General features: G+C 36.2%; 1 protein-coding gene across 1 annotated transcript in view; it reads left to right on the top strand.

Moving 5' to 3' along the window:
- ST18 (ST18 C2H2C-type zinc finger transcription factor) overlaps positions 1-16,622 on the top strand; it is a 155,191-nt gene that overhangs the window by 73,450 nt on the left and 65,119 nt on the right. The window contains exon 9 of the mRNA XM_049782434.1: positions 7,445-7,690. Within this exon, the coding sequence (XP_049638391.1) occupies positions 7,445-7,690 (246 nt within the window). The remainder of the gene's footprint in view (positions 1-7,444; positions 7,691-16,622) is intronic.

The following is a 16,622-nucleotide window of genomic DNA, read 5'->3' as shown; positions in this document are numbered from 1 at the left end:
CGAGTTACAGAGCTTGATCCGTTTCAAATCTTTCTTTGAGAAGAGCTAGGCAAAGAGGAACAGAGTATCGCCATTAAAATCACTCTGAATGGAAGCTTTGCAGTCTGCAAATTAAAGATGTTAAGAGAATGTTCAAATCCAAAATCAAATTCTAGAAAGTTTATGAAAACCCTACATTTCTGAAGTTCATGAAATTAGTCGCATTTCTCTAATAAACTCCCCCTTCTCTAACTGTGAAATAAAATAACATTATGAGAAGAAAACACCCAGATTTATACTATTCTGGGTGAAAATTTAAAAATCAAAAATGTGTGTTTTTTTTTTTTATGCTCAGTAACATAGTAATCCCATGACCATCACCATCATCTGAAACTCAGGTGACTGAGAAATATGGCTTCTGCCTGGTAGGTGGAGTCACGCCTGGTGTGGTCAGCTGCTCACCTACTTTGTGCCAAATCTGGAGACAGGGGCCCACAGGCAATCAAGCTTTTGACAGAAGAATCAGAATTAGCTTCTGAAACAATCTGAGCCAAATAAACAGGAAGAGTTGGTGGCCACAGAGCACTCAAAAACAATTTTTAAACCAATGAGGTTCTTAAACAAAGAAAAACACATTCTCTAAAAAAAATTTTAAATGCCAAGCTATCAAAGTTTAAAGCATTCAATTTATTATTTCATAAATGAATAATTTCAGGTACTCAAAAATGCAACTTTATTTTAAAATTTATTTTTGAGAGCTAAGTAAATTTCTTCCTTTGTAAGATATATTCTAATTGAAACTAGTTGGATATAGGTGTATCTTCCTTTGATGCTTTATTATGGTTTGGTTAGCTAAACTATTAAAATGAGAGTGAATATAATATTATGGTTAATACTAAATTATTTGAGTAAATTGCTCTTGAATGAATGTTTCCTATATGCACATAAAGATATTTTTATTCCTCAGATTCTGTCTTTAACCTTTACCTTCTCCATGTTTTAGTAATCCAAAAGTCAAAGCAAGAAATAAAACTTAGCTAAAAATAAATATTTCTTTGTCAATATACATGCTTTTTGTTGAAAACAACTTTCAAGTCTCAAAGTTACTGTTAAATTGGCACATTTCAAAAATTTAAACTTGCTGTGTTTGTTCTTTAGCTTGGGTTGGAAGCATATTGTATGTCAGGGTTCCTCTGTGAGCAATACACATGCAGGGGTGAAAGGATTCCACTGCATGGCTCACCTCCATACTGCCAAGCAAGATGGCAATGCAAAAACTAAAATTTCAATGTGAAAACGAGAACAGAAGAGACAGAAATTGCACCACTCAGCTCTAGTTAAGAGCTTATTGATACTGGTAGTATAATAAACTATTTTCCCCTTGGGGAAGATGGTAGTTTCATGAGGGGCAAGAGAAATAGGAATTAAGACATGTCTTACGTCTTACACACAGTTGACCCATCAAATCTAGAAAATCATGTTACATTGAACATCACATCATTACATCATTAGAGGCCCAAAGCACTGCCATGGTAGACAGGGTGATCCCTCACACCACAAGATCTGAGCATTCTTGGGTTCTTCGTTGAACCACTGGTCTAGTTGGCTGAGAATCACCAGGGAGTAGATTTTAGGTTTCCTCAGTAATACTTTGGAGCACCAACCCCCCTTCAAAAAAAGACTCATGTGAACCAGTGCTATTAAAGCACTCCATGATTATTGCACTTTACTCTCTTCTTAAGTTCTTTAACTTAAAATAATGGCATTAATAATCACTTTCTGACTCTCTCCAGTATGATGCGGTGTGTCCTCCATGACAGGTTGTTCATGTTTATTTGTGATAAGCAAAATGCATAAATTTCATGACTATTTATGTAAAAAAGGAAATAGAGGTGTCCAGCTTTGCCCCACTCCTGCCTTGCAGGGTTCAATATAGATACATTTGTTAACGCATTAGAGTACCTCGAGTACTGCCAGAAGGAACCCCTGAGCTCAGAGCCAAGAATAAGTCCTGAGCACAGGTAGGTGAAGCCCCCAAAGAAATAGCTTTTCCAATCGCTTGTCTGATGAAAATAAGTAACAATATCAGAATTCAATGACTATCACAAAGGCCCTTTTGCCTGAAGAATGACATTATTTTTGAATCTTATATCTTCCTTTGGGTTGCAAATTTTTATTATGTCCTTCATTTCAATTTGGAATTAATATGAGTTTTTTTAAAACAAATGAGGGCTGCAGTTCAAATACTCCCCATGTAGTATGGCAACTGTTGGACTGATACTTCAGTGATCAGTGGACCCCGAATGGAGCACTTAGTGAGATTCTGTGTGCTGGGTTTCTAAAATACTTTACTCTGGCCTCATGAGACGTGTCTGCCAACACATGTCAGAAATACTTCTCATTTTCCCTTCTTCCTCCCACCCTCAGAGCAGAGGTAGGAACATGCTTCACAGTCTATCTTTATCCTGATTGCTGTTGCTTGCCAAACATTCTGTTGTTTGTTTTGGTGTTTTCTCCACCTGTTTAGACAAAGTGGCATATGCACAGCGTGTCTTAAAAGAAAACAAAAAATTGACACTTGCTTGAAATGTTTAAAGTTCAAAGTCTGTTTTATGCTTGAACAAGGCCTAGAAACAACATGATATCGCATAACCATTCTTGTTGCTGATAGTAGAAATAGCCTGATGGCACTTGAAATTATTTGGATCTAAAATAATCTGTTTTTCAGTATAGAAAACTAAGACAGATTAACATTATAAATCTATGGGATAAATTATATCACTCATTGTAATAAAATGTTCAGAGAATAATAGGAATTCATTGATATATAAAAACATATATAACTTAGATGTTTAGGCAAAAATTTTACTATTCAAAGTTCAACTTATTATCATATATATATATGTATACATATATATATATCATTTAGTGAACACAAACTTTAAGCCAGACACTTTGCCATATAAATCCTTCTTAATTCATCCTTTTTAAAACTCTACAAAGCAAATATTACTAACCCCAAATTTCAGATGAAGAATAAAGTAGTCTAGATATTAAATAGTTATTTTCAGCTGGCACTTTTATAAATATAACCAGAGATCTATAAATTTATATGTCAATACATTTTAACTTTTTTTGTTTGTTTTTGTTTTTGTTTTTGTTTTTTTGGGCCACACTCGGTGACACTCAGGGGTTACTCCAGGCTATGTGCTCATAAACTGTTCCTGGCTTAGGGGCCCATATGGGATGCCTGGGGGATCAAACTGTGGTCTGTCCTTGGCTAGCTCAAGCAAGACAGATGCCTTACAGTGTGCGCCACTACTCAGACCCCATTTTAACTTTTTAAGCCATATAAGTGAATGTTGATATTTATACATTTAAGTTACAAAGCTACCACACCTCTGCTACCACAATCAGAATGTCACAATCTTCACTGCTCTCCTTATATGACTTCTGGTTTAATTTCTTCTTCAATAGCTCATCATGACCAAGGGGTTGTATATAGGCCTCTGGTCCAGCCCAAAAGTTTTGCTGACAATGGTTATAAGTCCCAAGCAAAGATTTAATTTAATTGATTTTTTTTTTATTTTGGATGGTGAGACCTTCCAAGAAGTTTTCATCAAGCCCAAAGACCTCTTCTCAGTCAACTAGGCCAGGAGTTCAATTCAAAGACCAGATGTGGTGCTTCTTAAACATTCCGGCCACTTAATTGGTTCTGGGCTCTTCTACGAGTTCACAAGGCAACTTCTTTAACCCTGTGCTATCCAGCACTTAATTTATTTTAGTTTTTTATCCAGCTCCTAATTTTAATTTCAGTCATATTTCTGAATTATATCACCCTATTTATAGTGTAAATATTTTACAAGTGTATATTCTTAATAATAGTTTTATAATGATTACTTAGCAAGAATGAGATATTTCCACTTATCTTATTGTTGATACCCTATATACTTTGAATATACTTGAGATAGATTTGATACAGAAAGATACTCTCTACGCAGAACATAAAAAAGAAAAGTTATAGAATTTTAGTCTAGAGGTGAATGCCCTGAAACCCAAATTAAAAGACAATATTATGCTTCCTTTATTTATTTTTTATTTACTGGGGGCACACTTGGTGGTGTTCAGGGGTTAGCTAAGAAATCACTCCTGGCAGGTTCACAGAACTATATGGGATGTCAGGGATCATACCCAGGTACATTCTGGGTCTGCTGCATGCAAAGCAAATGCCCTACTACTGTGCTATCTCTGGCCCCTATACTCCCTTTTAGCTAAATTGAAAGAAAAGTTTGGGTAATCTGCATTAATAATAAGCTGGCCAAATAAGGAAAAATTTTCTGTATTATTCTGTAGCATTTTTAAATAAATAATTCTCACAAATCAAACTTTTAAAGTAATGTTATATTTATTACTTTATTGCAGAACTGTTTTTAATAAGTAATAACTTTTATTGTTCAAACAATGGTTTAGAAACGTTTTCATTAGAAATATTAGTAATATTATTGTTGGTTTAAAAAATATTGAAGGAGAACATCAGCTATTAGACTATCACCTAAATATAAATAAAATAATGTCTATGAGATATTTTTCTTTTCATTCTTCTTCAGAAAAAATACTTTCATTTATCTAGTTTCAGAAGCAGAATGTCAGACTGTTTTCTGCTTTGTGTGTTTGCTGAGTACTTTGAGGGTTTTTTTTTCCATGTACATCACAGTCCTCAGAATTATAGTTTCAGTGGTTGTATCAAGTGTCACAAAATAGATGTGGCATGATTTTATTAATTTCTGATATCACACAAATAAAACATTTCTTATTCTATAGTATAGGTGAAAATGATAATAAATGCCTCGATATTTAGTTTCATTTATACTCTGCTAATACCTCCTGTAAATGTGTTTATAAAATAAATATATTAAATGAAAGAGTACAGAATTTTACTCCCTCCCCCAAATATAATGGCTTGGAACTGGTAGAGCTTTCTCAATAACTTAATGAATGAATAAATGGTACCATTTTGTCATTATGTTATTCAATGTTGACTGAAATAAATGGTATAATGTTGTTTCTAACTTACTGAAGAAACATACCTGAAGAAATTAAACCTGTGTCCTGTCAAAAAAAAAACTTAAACCATAAGATTTACTGCCTTTCTGAATAATAAAAAGGGTCTCCAAAAGCACTTTTTAAGTCTAGAAGATGAGAAGAGTTGAGGTGAGATGCAGTGTTAGTTCTAGTAGCATGCTTCTATCTTTTTATACTCCTTTCTCCTCTCTCTCCTCTTCCTCTTTCTTGTCATCTTTCTCCCCAGCATCCTCCTTCCATCTCTCCTAGCACCAGCTTTCCTTTTTCCCTACCATTTGGAGTAGAGCATACAGAGAAGCGATGTCTATTGGTACTGCTATGAATAAAAATGTACACAATAAATGTGTGTGCCCATCTATGGGATGGGACTGTTTGTAATTGTTGATTGCATCTGTGCACTCACTTAAAGCCCATCTGTACCTGCTGCCTAAGCATACTTTCTCCCAGTTAAGTCAGGTGCTTGGAGCAGCCTAAAAGCACCTCTTTTGAACAGGAAGAATATTTTTCCCAATCATCATGTGATAATTCAAGTTGTATTATCATAGCAATTCCAAAAATCTTTCCTTTCTAAATTGCTATTCAATTTTTTGGTGTAAACTCAAATATATATTTTGTCTTGGAGTAGTTGGTATTTTTAAGCGAGATTGAATCTGCACTATTTATGGGTTTTGCACTATAAACTGCAACTCAGTCACATGGCTTTCTTTTTTCTAAGCCATCTGTCACAAAGGTCTGGAATTTTATGTGAATGTTGGTTGTGCAGACTTAACCCAAGTTATTTTTTTTCTGAGGTTAGGGAATGTGTGAGTGAAAAATCTCAGCAGCTACAATATTTTGCATTCTACTTGACATCAATCATTAAACTTCATCACCATAGATCAATTTTATTTCTACAGTTACATATAAGCAATCAAGTCAAAAATGGTTTTAATATGCTCATGGCAGAGGAGTACCTTGTTAGATCACCAAGAGGGAGCATAGTACTTAAATGGTTAATGTCTTGGATTTTGTAACTAAGGTTTATTAATGCTGGTATAAAATGTATTTGATATAATGCAGATGTCAGAAGATGTTGTGGTTGTTAAGTTATTATCCTGGATAAGCTGTACTGTCAAATTCAGAGCTTAAAACGATCACAGGAGATTAAACTATTTGCTAAAAAGGGCAGAACGATACAGTCAGTGCACCTTAGTACAAGTATATTAGAAGTTTATTGATGTCTTGCATAAAATATCTATAGCTTAGAAACTGAAAGAATAAATGCATGAGCTTTACAGGTAAAATGAACAAGCAGAACTCTTATATCTAAATCAAGTACAAATCATGACTGTTTGAAGTCCAGGTATTGGGTTCTGCCTCACTGACAACTTGGGATGTGGGTGGGAAAACTGTATTGGAGTTTTGAAATAATAACCTTTCTGGCAAAAGACTAAGACAATGTGGCTTAGAGATCTAGCAAACATATTCAAAGAAGAATTTTACTTTTCCTGACCAGAAGTAAAAGGCGTCAAAACATGTGAATTGCTGAGGAAAAAAAATATAAAAGTGCCAAAAACTTCGACCCAGTTAGGAGTAAACAAGTGTGTTCTTCCCACATTGTTTGAGAAGTTTTCTAGCAGTGTGTACCACTTTGGGCACTAGAGAAGAATCCTAGAGTGCATAAGTCATGAGTGATGCTTCAGAACCAAGGACAGTTTATTGGTGTGTCAGCCTTAAAGCAAACAAGTCAAACTTTAGCTGAAGGTATGTAAGACTGTTCTGACTTGGAATTAGTTTTCAACGAAGAATATGGAAAATAATTACTATTTTAGAAATTAAACCCCCAGTAGTTATGTGGCAGCAGAACCTCCAGATCAAATAAGTGATTCTCTTTTGCATTGTCTGCCCTTACCCAGAGTAAAATGGCATTCTTGAATTTGTTTAATACATCAATTAAAAATCTATTCCCATGAATTATTTTTGTTTTTCTTCTTGTTAGATTAATATTGTAACAGTAGAGCATGGAGAAGTACTGGTGTGCCTTTTTACTGACTCATGTTAATTCTTTAAATAGTGAGCTAAAAATGATAATTCTGTGTACTGAAATAGAATGTTTAAAGCTAAATTATATACATAACAGGTTTAGTCAATACAGTTAGTATTTGGAACATCTTATCTATATTAATCTGACTTTGCTTAAATCCAGAAATGGAGCTCACTAATGGAACAGCTCTTAAAAGTCTGCCTAAGAATTGAACATTAACCAATGCAAATCAGAAAGCTAGATTTAAAATCAGATGTACTTACATAAAAGCTTACATTTTAAGTTATCCCTTAAAAGCCCCACATGGCTAGGCTATAACTAAAAAATGCTAAAATGTTTTCTGTTTCTATTGAATACCAGGGAACTGAAATAGAAGTGGATGAAAATGGCACACTGGACTTGAGCATGAAAAAAAATCGAATCCTGGACAAAGCTGCACCCCTAACTTCCTCCAATACTTCTATTCCAACTCCTTCCTCTTCCCCATTCAAAACAAGCAGTATTTTGGTCAATGCTGCATTCTATCAGGCTCTCTGCGATCAAGAGGGCTGGGATACACCCATTAACTACAGCAAAGCTCATGGAAAGATGGAGGAAGAGAAAGAGGTATTGTTTCAATGAGTCAGTCAATAAGTTTATGAGAGTATGATTAGAAATATTATTAGTGTTTCTCCCCTAAATTTTCTTTCATATTCTACTTAGATAATACATAATTTTCATCTTACTATGCTTTAGTGAAATGATGCTTTTAAATTTCAGATGAAATGTATAAATATTTCATGTTACCTGACTAAAATGTTATCATTCTAGTGAATATAATCTTATTATGGCTGCAATTGTGCTCTGTTCTTAAGAAATTATATATTATCTTATCTTTTGGAAATGGCAGCCTTTAAGAGGCAGTGTCCATTCTATTCTGAAATGCCAGCTTACTAATTTTATAAGCCAGAGCACAGTAGATAAAATTAAATCAGGGGCAAATAAGTTTCATGTCAAATACCTTTACTTGGTTTCATGGAGGAGCTGTTCTCAGAGTTATGTATAAAGTCATTAAATGAAGCATTGGATCATGACTGTTATAGGTTTAAATAATATCAATACCATTGTAAAGGAGATATATTTGGGGGAGTCTTGGGCCACAGTGAATAGTGCTCAGTTCTGTGGTCAGGGGATTGTATGTAGTACCAACGAGATGTAAAGGGGTTGGCTGTATGCAAGGCAAGTGCCTTAAAACCTTTATATCCCTCTAACCTCTAAAGTAGTTGCATTCGAATACTTACCTTGGATGTGGTTTGACCCCTGGAATCCAGTTGATGTAACCCTGTAATGATCCAATAGGAATTTAACTATCCTTAATCTTTATGATTTGAACTCATCATGGCTAGGTGAGATTAGCCATGACCTCATGTGAGTCAAAGGAATTCCTGACCAGATCATTCCATTACTTATATAATGATGATACTCCCCTACTGTAATTACTACAGTCCATGAGTTTATCTTGCCATTAGTCAGGGAAGTAAATAGACTTCCCAGATTATTTACATAAATAAATTAAATATTAATTTTTTGGAAATGCATGTATACTTTTTAACTTTTATAAAATTTACAGATGCCTTGAAGGTAGATAAATAGGATTTTTAACATTTGCTTTTAAAATTTAGAGCTTAAATTGACATAAGCAGTGATCACAAAATGGGTTGTCTTTTAAATCTACTTTTTCTTTCTCTCCTTCCATTGTTGCTTTCTTCCCTTTTCCACTTGCATTTATCTTTTCATATCCATACTGTAAAATAGGCCCTGAGGACACAGCACAAAATAGGACAGACTCTCACTACAATTGTATTCACTATACTAAGAAGACTGACACGTGACTAAGTACACTGAGCAGCAAAGTGATAGAAGCTGATCTAAATAGGGGGAGGGAAAGAGAGCCAGACCTATGTGCAAGTGCTCATGTGGATCTCCAAACCAACTCTCGGCTCCACCCATATCATCACAGGGGATCAACCAGACCACATCATCATTCATTCTATCATGCTTTACATTTTTTTGTTAAGCTAAACTATAGTTGGTTGTGTTGGAAGCACCATTATATGCTTATAAAGACTATTTATTTAATCACATATCATGCATCTGTAAAGAAGTTGGTTATGAGTTATATTAGTTCTTCATGGTATTTTTAAAGAAGTAATTTATTAAAACATTACTGTCTCTAATAAGTATAAACTTACCACACCTTAAGTGGTAGCCGAGAACTTGAAAATTGCACCCACTCCCACTTGGAAATTATTTCAACCTTGTAAAAATGTCCAAGGAATACGTATAATCTAGAACTATTTAATAACCTAGAAAACTATTTATATTCTTATTAGCTAATTAATATGCATGGCAGGAGTAAAATTGCAGTAAAGCCCTGGCTAGGTTGGGTTGTCAGGGGCTGTGGGAAGCACCATAGTAAAAAGATAAGTACTATTTAATGACATTCCATATAAGTTAGTTGTAGAAATAAGGTAAGTACCCTCTTATCCACAAGATATCCAGCCAATCAATGGAATACTGACATATTCCACCACATAAAACTAAATGAAATCTTAAATGTTTGTAGCTACATATATGTAGATGAAACCAGTAAAAGGCATACATGTTACAGGAAAGACAGTGCTTTACAAAAGATATATATTTCATCTTTGTTCTCGAATAAATTCTGCTCCCATAAAACCCACCCTATTGGGACAGTTCTCTGTGCCAAACCCAAGGTCAGAAATTTATCTTTCTGGTCTCTTTCTCATGATTCTGCACTAAGTAGGCCTTGTTCAACACTCACCATAAACTTTCATTCTATTCCTACACACTATAAGAAAAATTGAGTCTAATTAGTAAATGTAGTTGAACAAATTTCCCTCAAGTGAGTTCTTTTTTTTTTTTTTTTTTTTTTTTTTTTGGTTTTTCGGGCCACACCCGATTTGATGCTCAGGGGTTACTCCTGGCTGTGTGCTCAGAAATTGCCCCTGGCTTGGGGGGACCATATGGGACACCGGGAGATCGAACCGAAGTCCTTCCTTGGCCAGCTCTTGCAAGGCAGACACCTTACCTCTAGCGCCACCTCACCAGCCCCTCAAGTGAGTTCTTATTTCCACTTAGGCTCACTTCTATCATTTGACATCAGTAATGATGTTATGCTCTGAGTAATAATGACTACATTTTACCCTTTGTAATTTTTTATAATTTTTAATAAGACCAATGTGAATTACAAGTCTTTTACAGTTCTATTTAAAATACATAGGGACGGGCCCGGAGAGATAGCACAGCGGTGTTTGCCTTGCAAGCAACCGATCCAGGACCAAAGGTGGTTGGTTCAAATCCTGGTGTCCCATATGGTCCCCCGTGCCTGCCAGGAGCTATTTCTGAGCAGATAGCCAGGAGTAACCCCTGAGCACCGCCGGGTGTGGCCCAAAAACCAAAAACCAAAAAAAAAAAAATACATAGGGACTGTGAATAGGGACATTCCCACCACCTGTGTTGACCTCCCTCTGTCACTCTTCCCAGCATGCATCCCAAACCTTCACCCCCGACCCCTGGACTACTAGTGTAACAGGTTCATCTGTATATAGCTTGTTATAGTTTTGGTCTCTTGATTCTATTGTCATTAACTTTGGTTTAGGTATTTAGATCTGAACATTTTTTAATTCCACTCAATGCTTCTGAGACCGCTTGGCCCCTGGCATTTTACCCTTTTAAATCTGACTTTTCTCATTTGGAAGTAAATGAATCCCCCACCCCAAGGATCATCTTCAGCTATGCTTATTACTTAGTCATGAAAGTAGGTATCTGTGTCTTACATAGGTTGTCTTTACTTTCTATTCACGGATAATTTTGATAATTCCACAAAACATCTTTATCCAAGCCTCATGAATTCAACTGCACTGTTTTTAATATTGAAACCAGGTCTATTCCGGGTTGGTCCCATGCAAGGCAAATGCTTTACTGCTGTGCTATCACTCTGGCCCCTAGATGTTTCTCCCTTTTTATAATGATTTACTTATTTTAGGACTGATGGTCAGACTTACTACTACAACTTTTTTTAAAATAATCTTTTATTTAAACACCTTGGTTACAAACATGATTGTGGTTGGGTTTCAGTCATGTAAGAGGACACTCCCCAACACCAGTGCAACATTCTCACCACCAATGTCCCAAATATCTCTTCTCCCCATCCTGCCCCCGCCTGTACTCTAGACAAGCTTTCTATTTCCCTCATACGTTCTCAATGTTAGGATAGTTCGCAATGTAGTTATTTCTCTAACTAAACTCATCACTTTGTGGTGAGGTTCATGGAGTGGGCTGGAAGTTCCAGCCCTCCTCTCTTTTGTCTCTGAAAATTATTGCAAGAATGTCTTTCATTTTTCTTAAAACCCATAGATGAGTGAGACCATTCTGTGTCTTTCTTTCTCTCTCTCTCACTTATTTCACTCAGCATAATAGATTCCATGTACATCCATTCATAGGAAAATTACATGACTTCATCTCTCCTGACGGCTACATAATACTCCATTGTGTATATGTATCACAGTTTCTTTAGCCATTTATCTGTTGAAGGGCATCTTGGTTTTTCCCAGAGTCTTGTTATGGTAAATAGTGCTGCATTGAATATAAGTGTAAGGAAGGAATTTTTGTATTGTATATTTCTGTTCTTAGGGTATAATCCTAGGAGTGGTATAGCTGGATCGTATGGGAGCTCAATTTCCAGTTTTTTGAAGGAATCTCCATATTGCTTTCCATAAAGGTTGAACTAGACGGCATTCCCACCAGCAGTGGATAAGAGTTCCTTTCTCTTCACATCCCCACCAACACTGCTTTGTTATGTGTGCCAATCTCGGTGGTGTGAGGTGGTATCTCATAATCTGGGATATGAGAGCCACCCACTGAGTTGGAGAAACTATTCACCCAATACTCATCAGATAAGGGGCTAATATCCAAATTATACAAGGCACTGACAGAACTTTACAAGAAAAAATATCTAATCCCATCAAAACGTGGGGAGAAGAAATGGACAGACACTTTGATAAAGAAGAAATACAAATGGCCAAAAGGCACATGAAAAAATACTCCACATCACTAATCATCAGGGAGATGCAAATCAAAATTACTACTACAACTTGTAAACTAAATATTCTGGAATCTAGTGGGAATTTGTTGTCACTGAGAATAATGAAGAAAACTTGCATGTTCCAGGTTTGAATAGACAAACTGGCAATTTCCTAGAGCATTTTCTCATAATGTATTTTTTTGTGTCTTCATTCATGCCAAAGTAATTCACAAAGAGAGTATTTTTCACATCCTGTGTTTATCTCTGGAAATAAAAAGCTGATAGTTGAGAGGCATTAATTTGCCAAAATAAAATTATATTCAACATATACATTAAGGTAATATCAGAGGACTTCCTATTCAATGAGACTATACATAACATTTTAGTTTATGGCATTTCCTAAGCCTAACCAGTCTACAAAACAGAACTGTTATTAGATATTTTTAGATAGAATGACTGAAGTCAGTGGCTGGAGAGATAGCGTGGAGGTAAGGCATTTGTCTTGCATGCAAAGGACAATGGTTCAAATTCAGGCATCCTATATGGTCCCCGAGCCTGCCAGGAGCAATTCTGAGCATAGAGCCAGGAGTAACCCCAGAGTGCTGCCGGGTGTGACCCAAAAACCAAAAAGAAATAAAAACAAAGAATAACTGAAGTCATAAAAGGTGAAATAGTTGGTATTGCTCATAAATATATTAAATTATGGGCCTGCAGTTTAGCAGAGAGAAAATTTTAAAAAGGCAATTGAGAGAACTAAAATAGAATGGAAAATAAATGAAAATAGTCAAACTATTTTCAGTGCTAGTGCATTAATACAGTGGTAGAGCACTTGCCTTTTAAGCCATCAAACTGGCTTTTTTTAATTTCTTTTAGTATTTTTTAGTTATTTAAATATCTTGATTACAAATATGATTGTGATTAGGTTTCAGTCATGTAAAGAACTTCACCAGTGCAACATTCCCACCACCAATGTCCCTAATCTCACTCCATCCCACCCCACCCCCACCTGTACTCTAGACAGGCTTTCCAGTTCCCTCATTCATTTACATGATTATGATAGTTCTCAGTGTAGTTATTTCTATAACAGCACTCACCACTCTGTGGTGAGCTTCATGAAGTGAGCTGGGAGTTCCAAGCCTCCTTTCATTGTCTCAGAATTGTTGCAAATATGAGTTTTATTTTTCTTAAAACACATAGATGAGTGAGAATATTCTGTGTCTCTCTCTTTCTCCCTCTGACTTATTTTACTCAGCATAATAGATTCCATGTACATCCATGCATAGGAAAATTTCATGACTTCATCTCTCCTGACGGCTACATAATATTCCATTGTGTATATGTACCACAGTTTCTTTAGCCATTCATCTGTTGAAGGACATCTTGGTTGTTTCCAGAGCCTGGCTATTGTGAGTAGTGCTGCAATAAACTTAGGTGTGAGGAAGGGGTTTTTGTATTGTATTCTTGTGTTCCTAGGGTATATTCCTAGGAGTGGTATAGCTGGATCGTATGGGAACTCAATTTCTAGTTTGTGGAGGAATCTCCATATCACTTTCCATAGAGGTTGGACTAGACAGCATTCCCACCAGCAGTGAATAAGAGTTCCTTTCTCTCCACATCCCCGCCAGCACCGATTATTCTCATTCTTTGTGATGTGTGCCAATCTCTGTGGTGTGAGATGGTATCTCATCGTTGTTTTGATTTGCATCCTCTCCCTGATGATCAGTGACGAGGAGCATTTTTTCATGTGCCTTTTGGCCATTTGTATTTCTTTTTTATCAAGGTGTCTGTTCATTTCTTCTCCCCATTTTTTGATGGGATTAGATGTTTTTTCTTGGAAAGTTCTGTCAGTGCCCTGTATGTTTTGAATGTTAGCCCTTTATCTGATAGGTATTGGGTGAATAGTTTCTCCCACACGGTGGGTGGCTCTTGTTTCCTGGGCACCATTTCTTTTGAGGTGCAGAAGCTTCTCAGCTTAATGTATTCCCATCTGTTGATCTCTGCTTCCACTTGTTTAGAAAGTGCAGTTTCCTCCTTATAGATGCCTTTAGTCTCGATGTCATGGAGTGTTTTACCTACGTGTTTCTCTATATACCTTATGGTATCAGGTCTAATATCAAGGTCTTTAATCCATTTGGATTTTACCTTCATACATGATGTTAACTAGGGGTCTATGTTTGCTTTTTTGCAAGTGGCTAACCAGTTCTGCCAGCACCACTTGTTGAAGAGGTTTTCCCTGATCCACTTAGGATTTCTTGCTCCCTTGTCAAAAATTAGGTGATTGTATGTCTGGGAAATATTGTCTGAGAACTCAAGTCTATTCCACTGATCTGAGGGTCTTTCTTTATTCCAATACCATGCTGTTTTGATAATTATTGCTTTGCAGTACAGTTTAAAGTTGGAGAAAGTAATGCCTCGCACACTCCTTTTCCCTCGGAGTGATTTAGCTATCCTGATGAATTTCATAATTGTTTGATCCACTTCCTTGAAGAATGTCATGGGTATCTTTAGAGGGATTGCATTAAATCTGTACAATGCCTTGAGAAATATTGCCATTTTAATGATGTTAATCCTGCCAATCCATGAGCAGGGTATGTGTTTCCATTTCCATGTGTCCTCTCTTATTTCTTGGAGAAGGGCTTTATAGTTTTCTTTGTATAGGTCCTTCACGTCTTTGGTCAAGTTGACTCCAAGGTATTTCAGTTTCTGTAGCACTAATGTGAATGGGATTGCCTTCTTGATGTCCATCTCTTCCCTATCATTATTGGTGTATATAAAAAGGCTATTAATTTCTGTGTGCTGATTTTGTAACCTGCTACCTTGCTATATGAGTCTATTGCTTCTAGAAGCTTTTTGGTAGAGTCCTTAGGGTTTTCTAAGTAGAGTATCATGTCATCTGCCAACAGTGATAGCTTGACTTCTTCCTTTCCTATCTGGATTCCCTTGATATCTTTTTCTTGCCTTATCACTATAGCAAGAACTTCCAGTACTATGCTGAAGAGGAGTGGTGAGAACGGATAGCCTTATCTTGTACCAGAATTTAGAGGAAAGGCTTTTAGTTTTTCTCCACTGAGGACAATATTTGCCATTGGCTTGTGGTAGATGGCTTCGACTAGATTGAGAAAGGTTCCTTCCATTCCCATCTTGCTGAGAGTTTTGATCAAGAATGGGTGTTGGACCTTATCAAATGCTTTCTCTGCATCTATTGATATGATCATGTGATTTTTATTTTTCTTCTTGTTGATGTTGTGTATGATATTGATAGATTTACAGATGTTAAACCATCCTTGCATTCCTGGGATGAAACCTACTTGGTCGTAGTGTATGATTTTCTTGATGATTCATTGGATCCTATTTGCCAGGATTTTGTTGAAGATCTTTGCATCAGCATTCATCAGGGATATTGGTTGTAATTTTCTTTTTTGGCAGCGTCTCTTTCTGGTTTTGGAATCAAGGTGATGTTGGCTTCATACCAACTGTTTGGGAGTGTTCCCGTTTTTTTTCAATTTCATGGAAGAGCCTGGCTAGGATTGGTAGTAGCTCCTCTTGAAAGGTTTGAAAGAATTCATTAGTAAATCCATCTGAGCCTGGGCTTTTCTTTTTAGGCAGATGTTTGATTACAGTTTCAATTTCCTCAGTAGTGATGGGGGTGTTTAGATATGCTATATCCTCCTTACTTAATTGTGGAAGGTTATAAGTGTCCAAGAATTTATTCATTTCTTCTAGGTTCTCATGTTTTGTAGCATAAAGTTTCTCAAAGTAGTCTCTGATTACCCTTTGGATCTCTGTAGTATCTGTCGTGATCTCTCCCTTATCATTTCTAATACAGGTTATCAGGTTTCTCTCTCTCTTTCTTTGTGAGTTTTGCCAATGGTCTATCAATGTTGTTTATTTTTTTAAAGAACCAACTTCTGCTTTCGTTGATCTTTTGGATTGTTTATTGGTTTTCCACTTCATTGATTTCTGCTTTCAGTTTTGTTATTTCCTTCTGTCTCTCTATTTTTGGTTCCTTTTGTTGGTCATTTTCTAATTTTATGAGCTTTGTCATTAAGTTATTCAGGTATGCCTCTTCTTCCTTCCTGATGTGTGCTTGCAAAGCTATAAATTTTCCTCTCAGGACCACTTTTGCTGTGTCTCATTAGATTCTGGCAGTTTGTGTCTTCATTATCATTTGTTTCCAGGAAAGTTTTAATTTCCTCTTTGATTTCATCTTGGACCCACTGGTTGTTCAGTAGCAGGGTGTTTAATTTCCAATTGTTAAAGTTTTTCTTCTGTGTGGCTTTGTAGTTCACATCTAATTTCAGAGCCTTGTGTTAAGCAAAGGTAGCCTGCAAGATTTCTATCCTCTTGATTTTATGAAGGTAAGTTTTATGTGTCAGCATGTGGTCTATCCTGGAGAATGACCCAGGTACATTGGAAAAAATGTGTATCCAGGTTTTTTGGGGTGGAGTGTCC

This window comes from Suncus etruscus, chromosome 10, assembly GCF_024139225.1.
Source record: "Suncus etruscus isolate mSunEtr1 chromosome 10, mSunEtr1.pri.cur, whole genome shotgun sequence".
Lineage (NCBI taxonomy): Eukaryota > Metazoa > Chordata > Mammalia > Eulipotyphla > Soricidae > Suncus > Suncus etruscus.
This window is presented reverse-complemented; position numbering and strand designations above follow the sequence as displayed.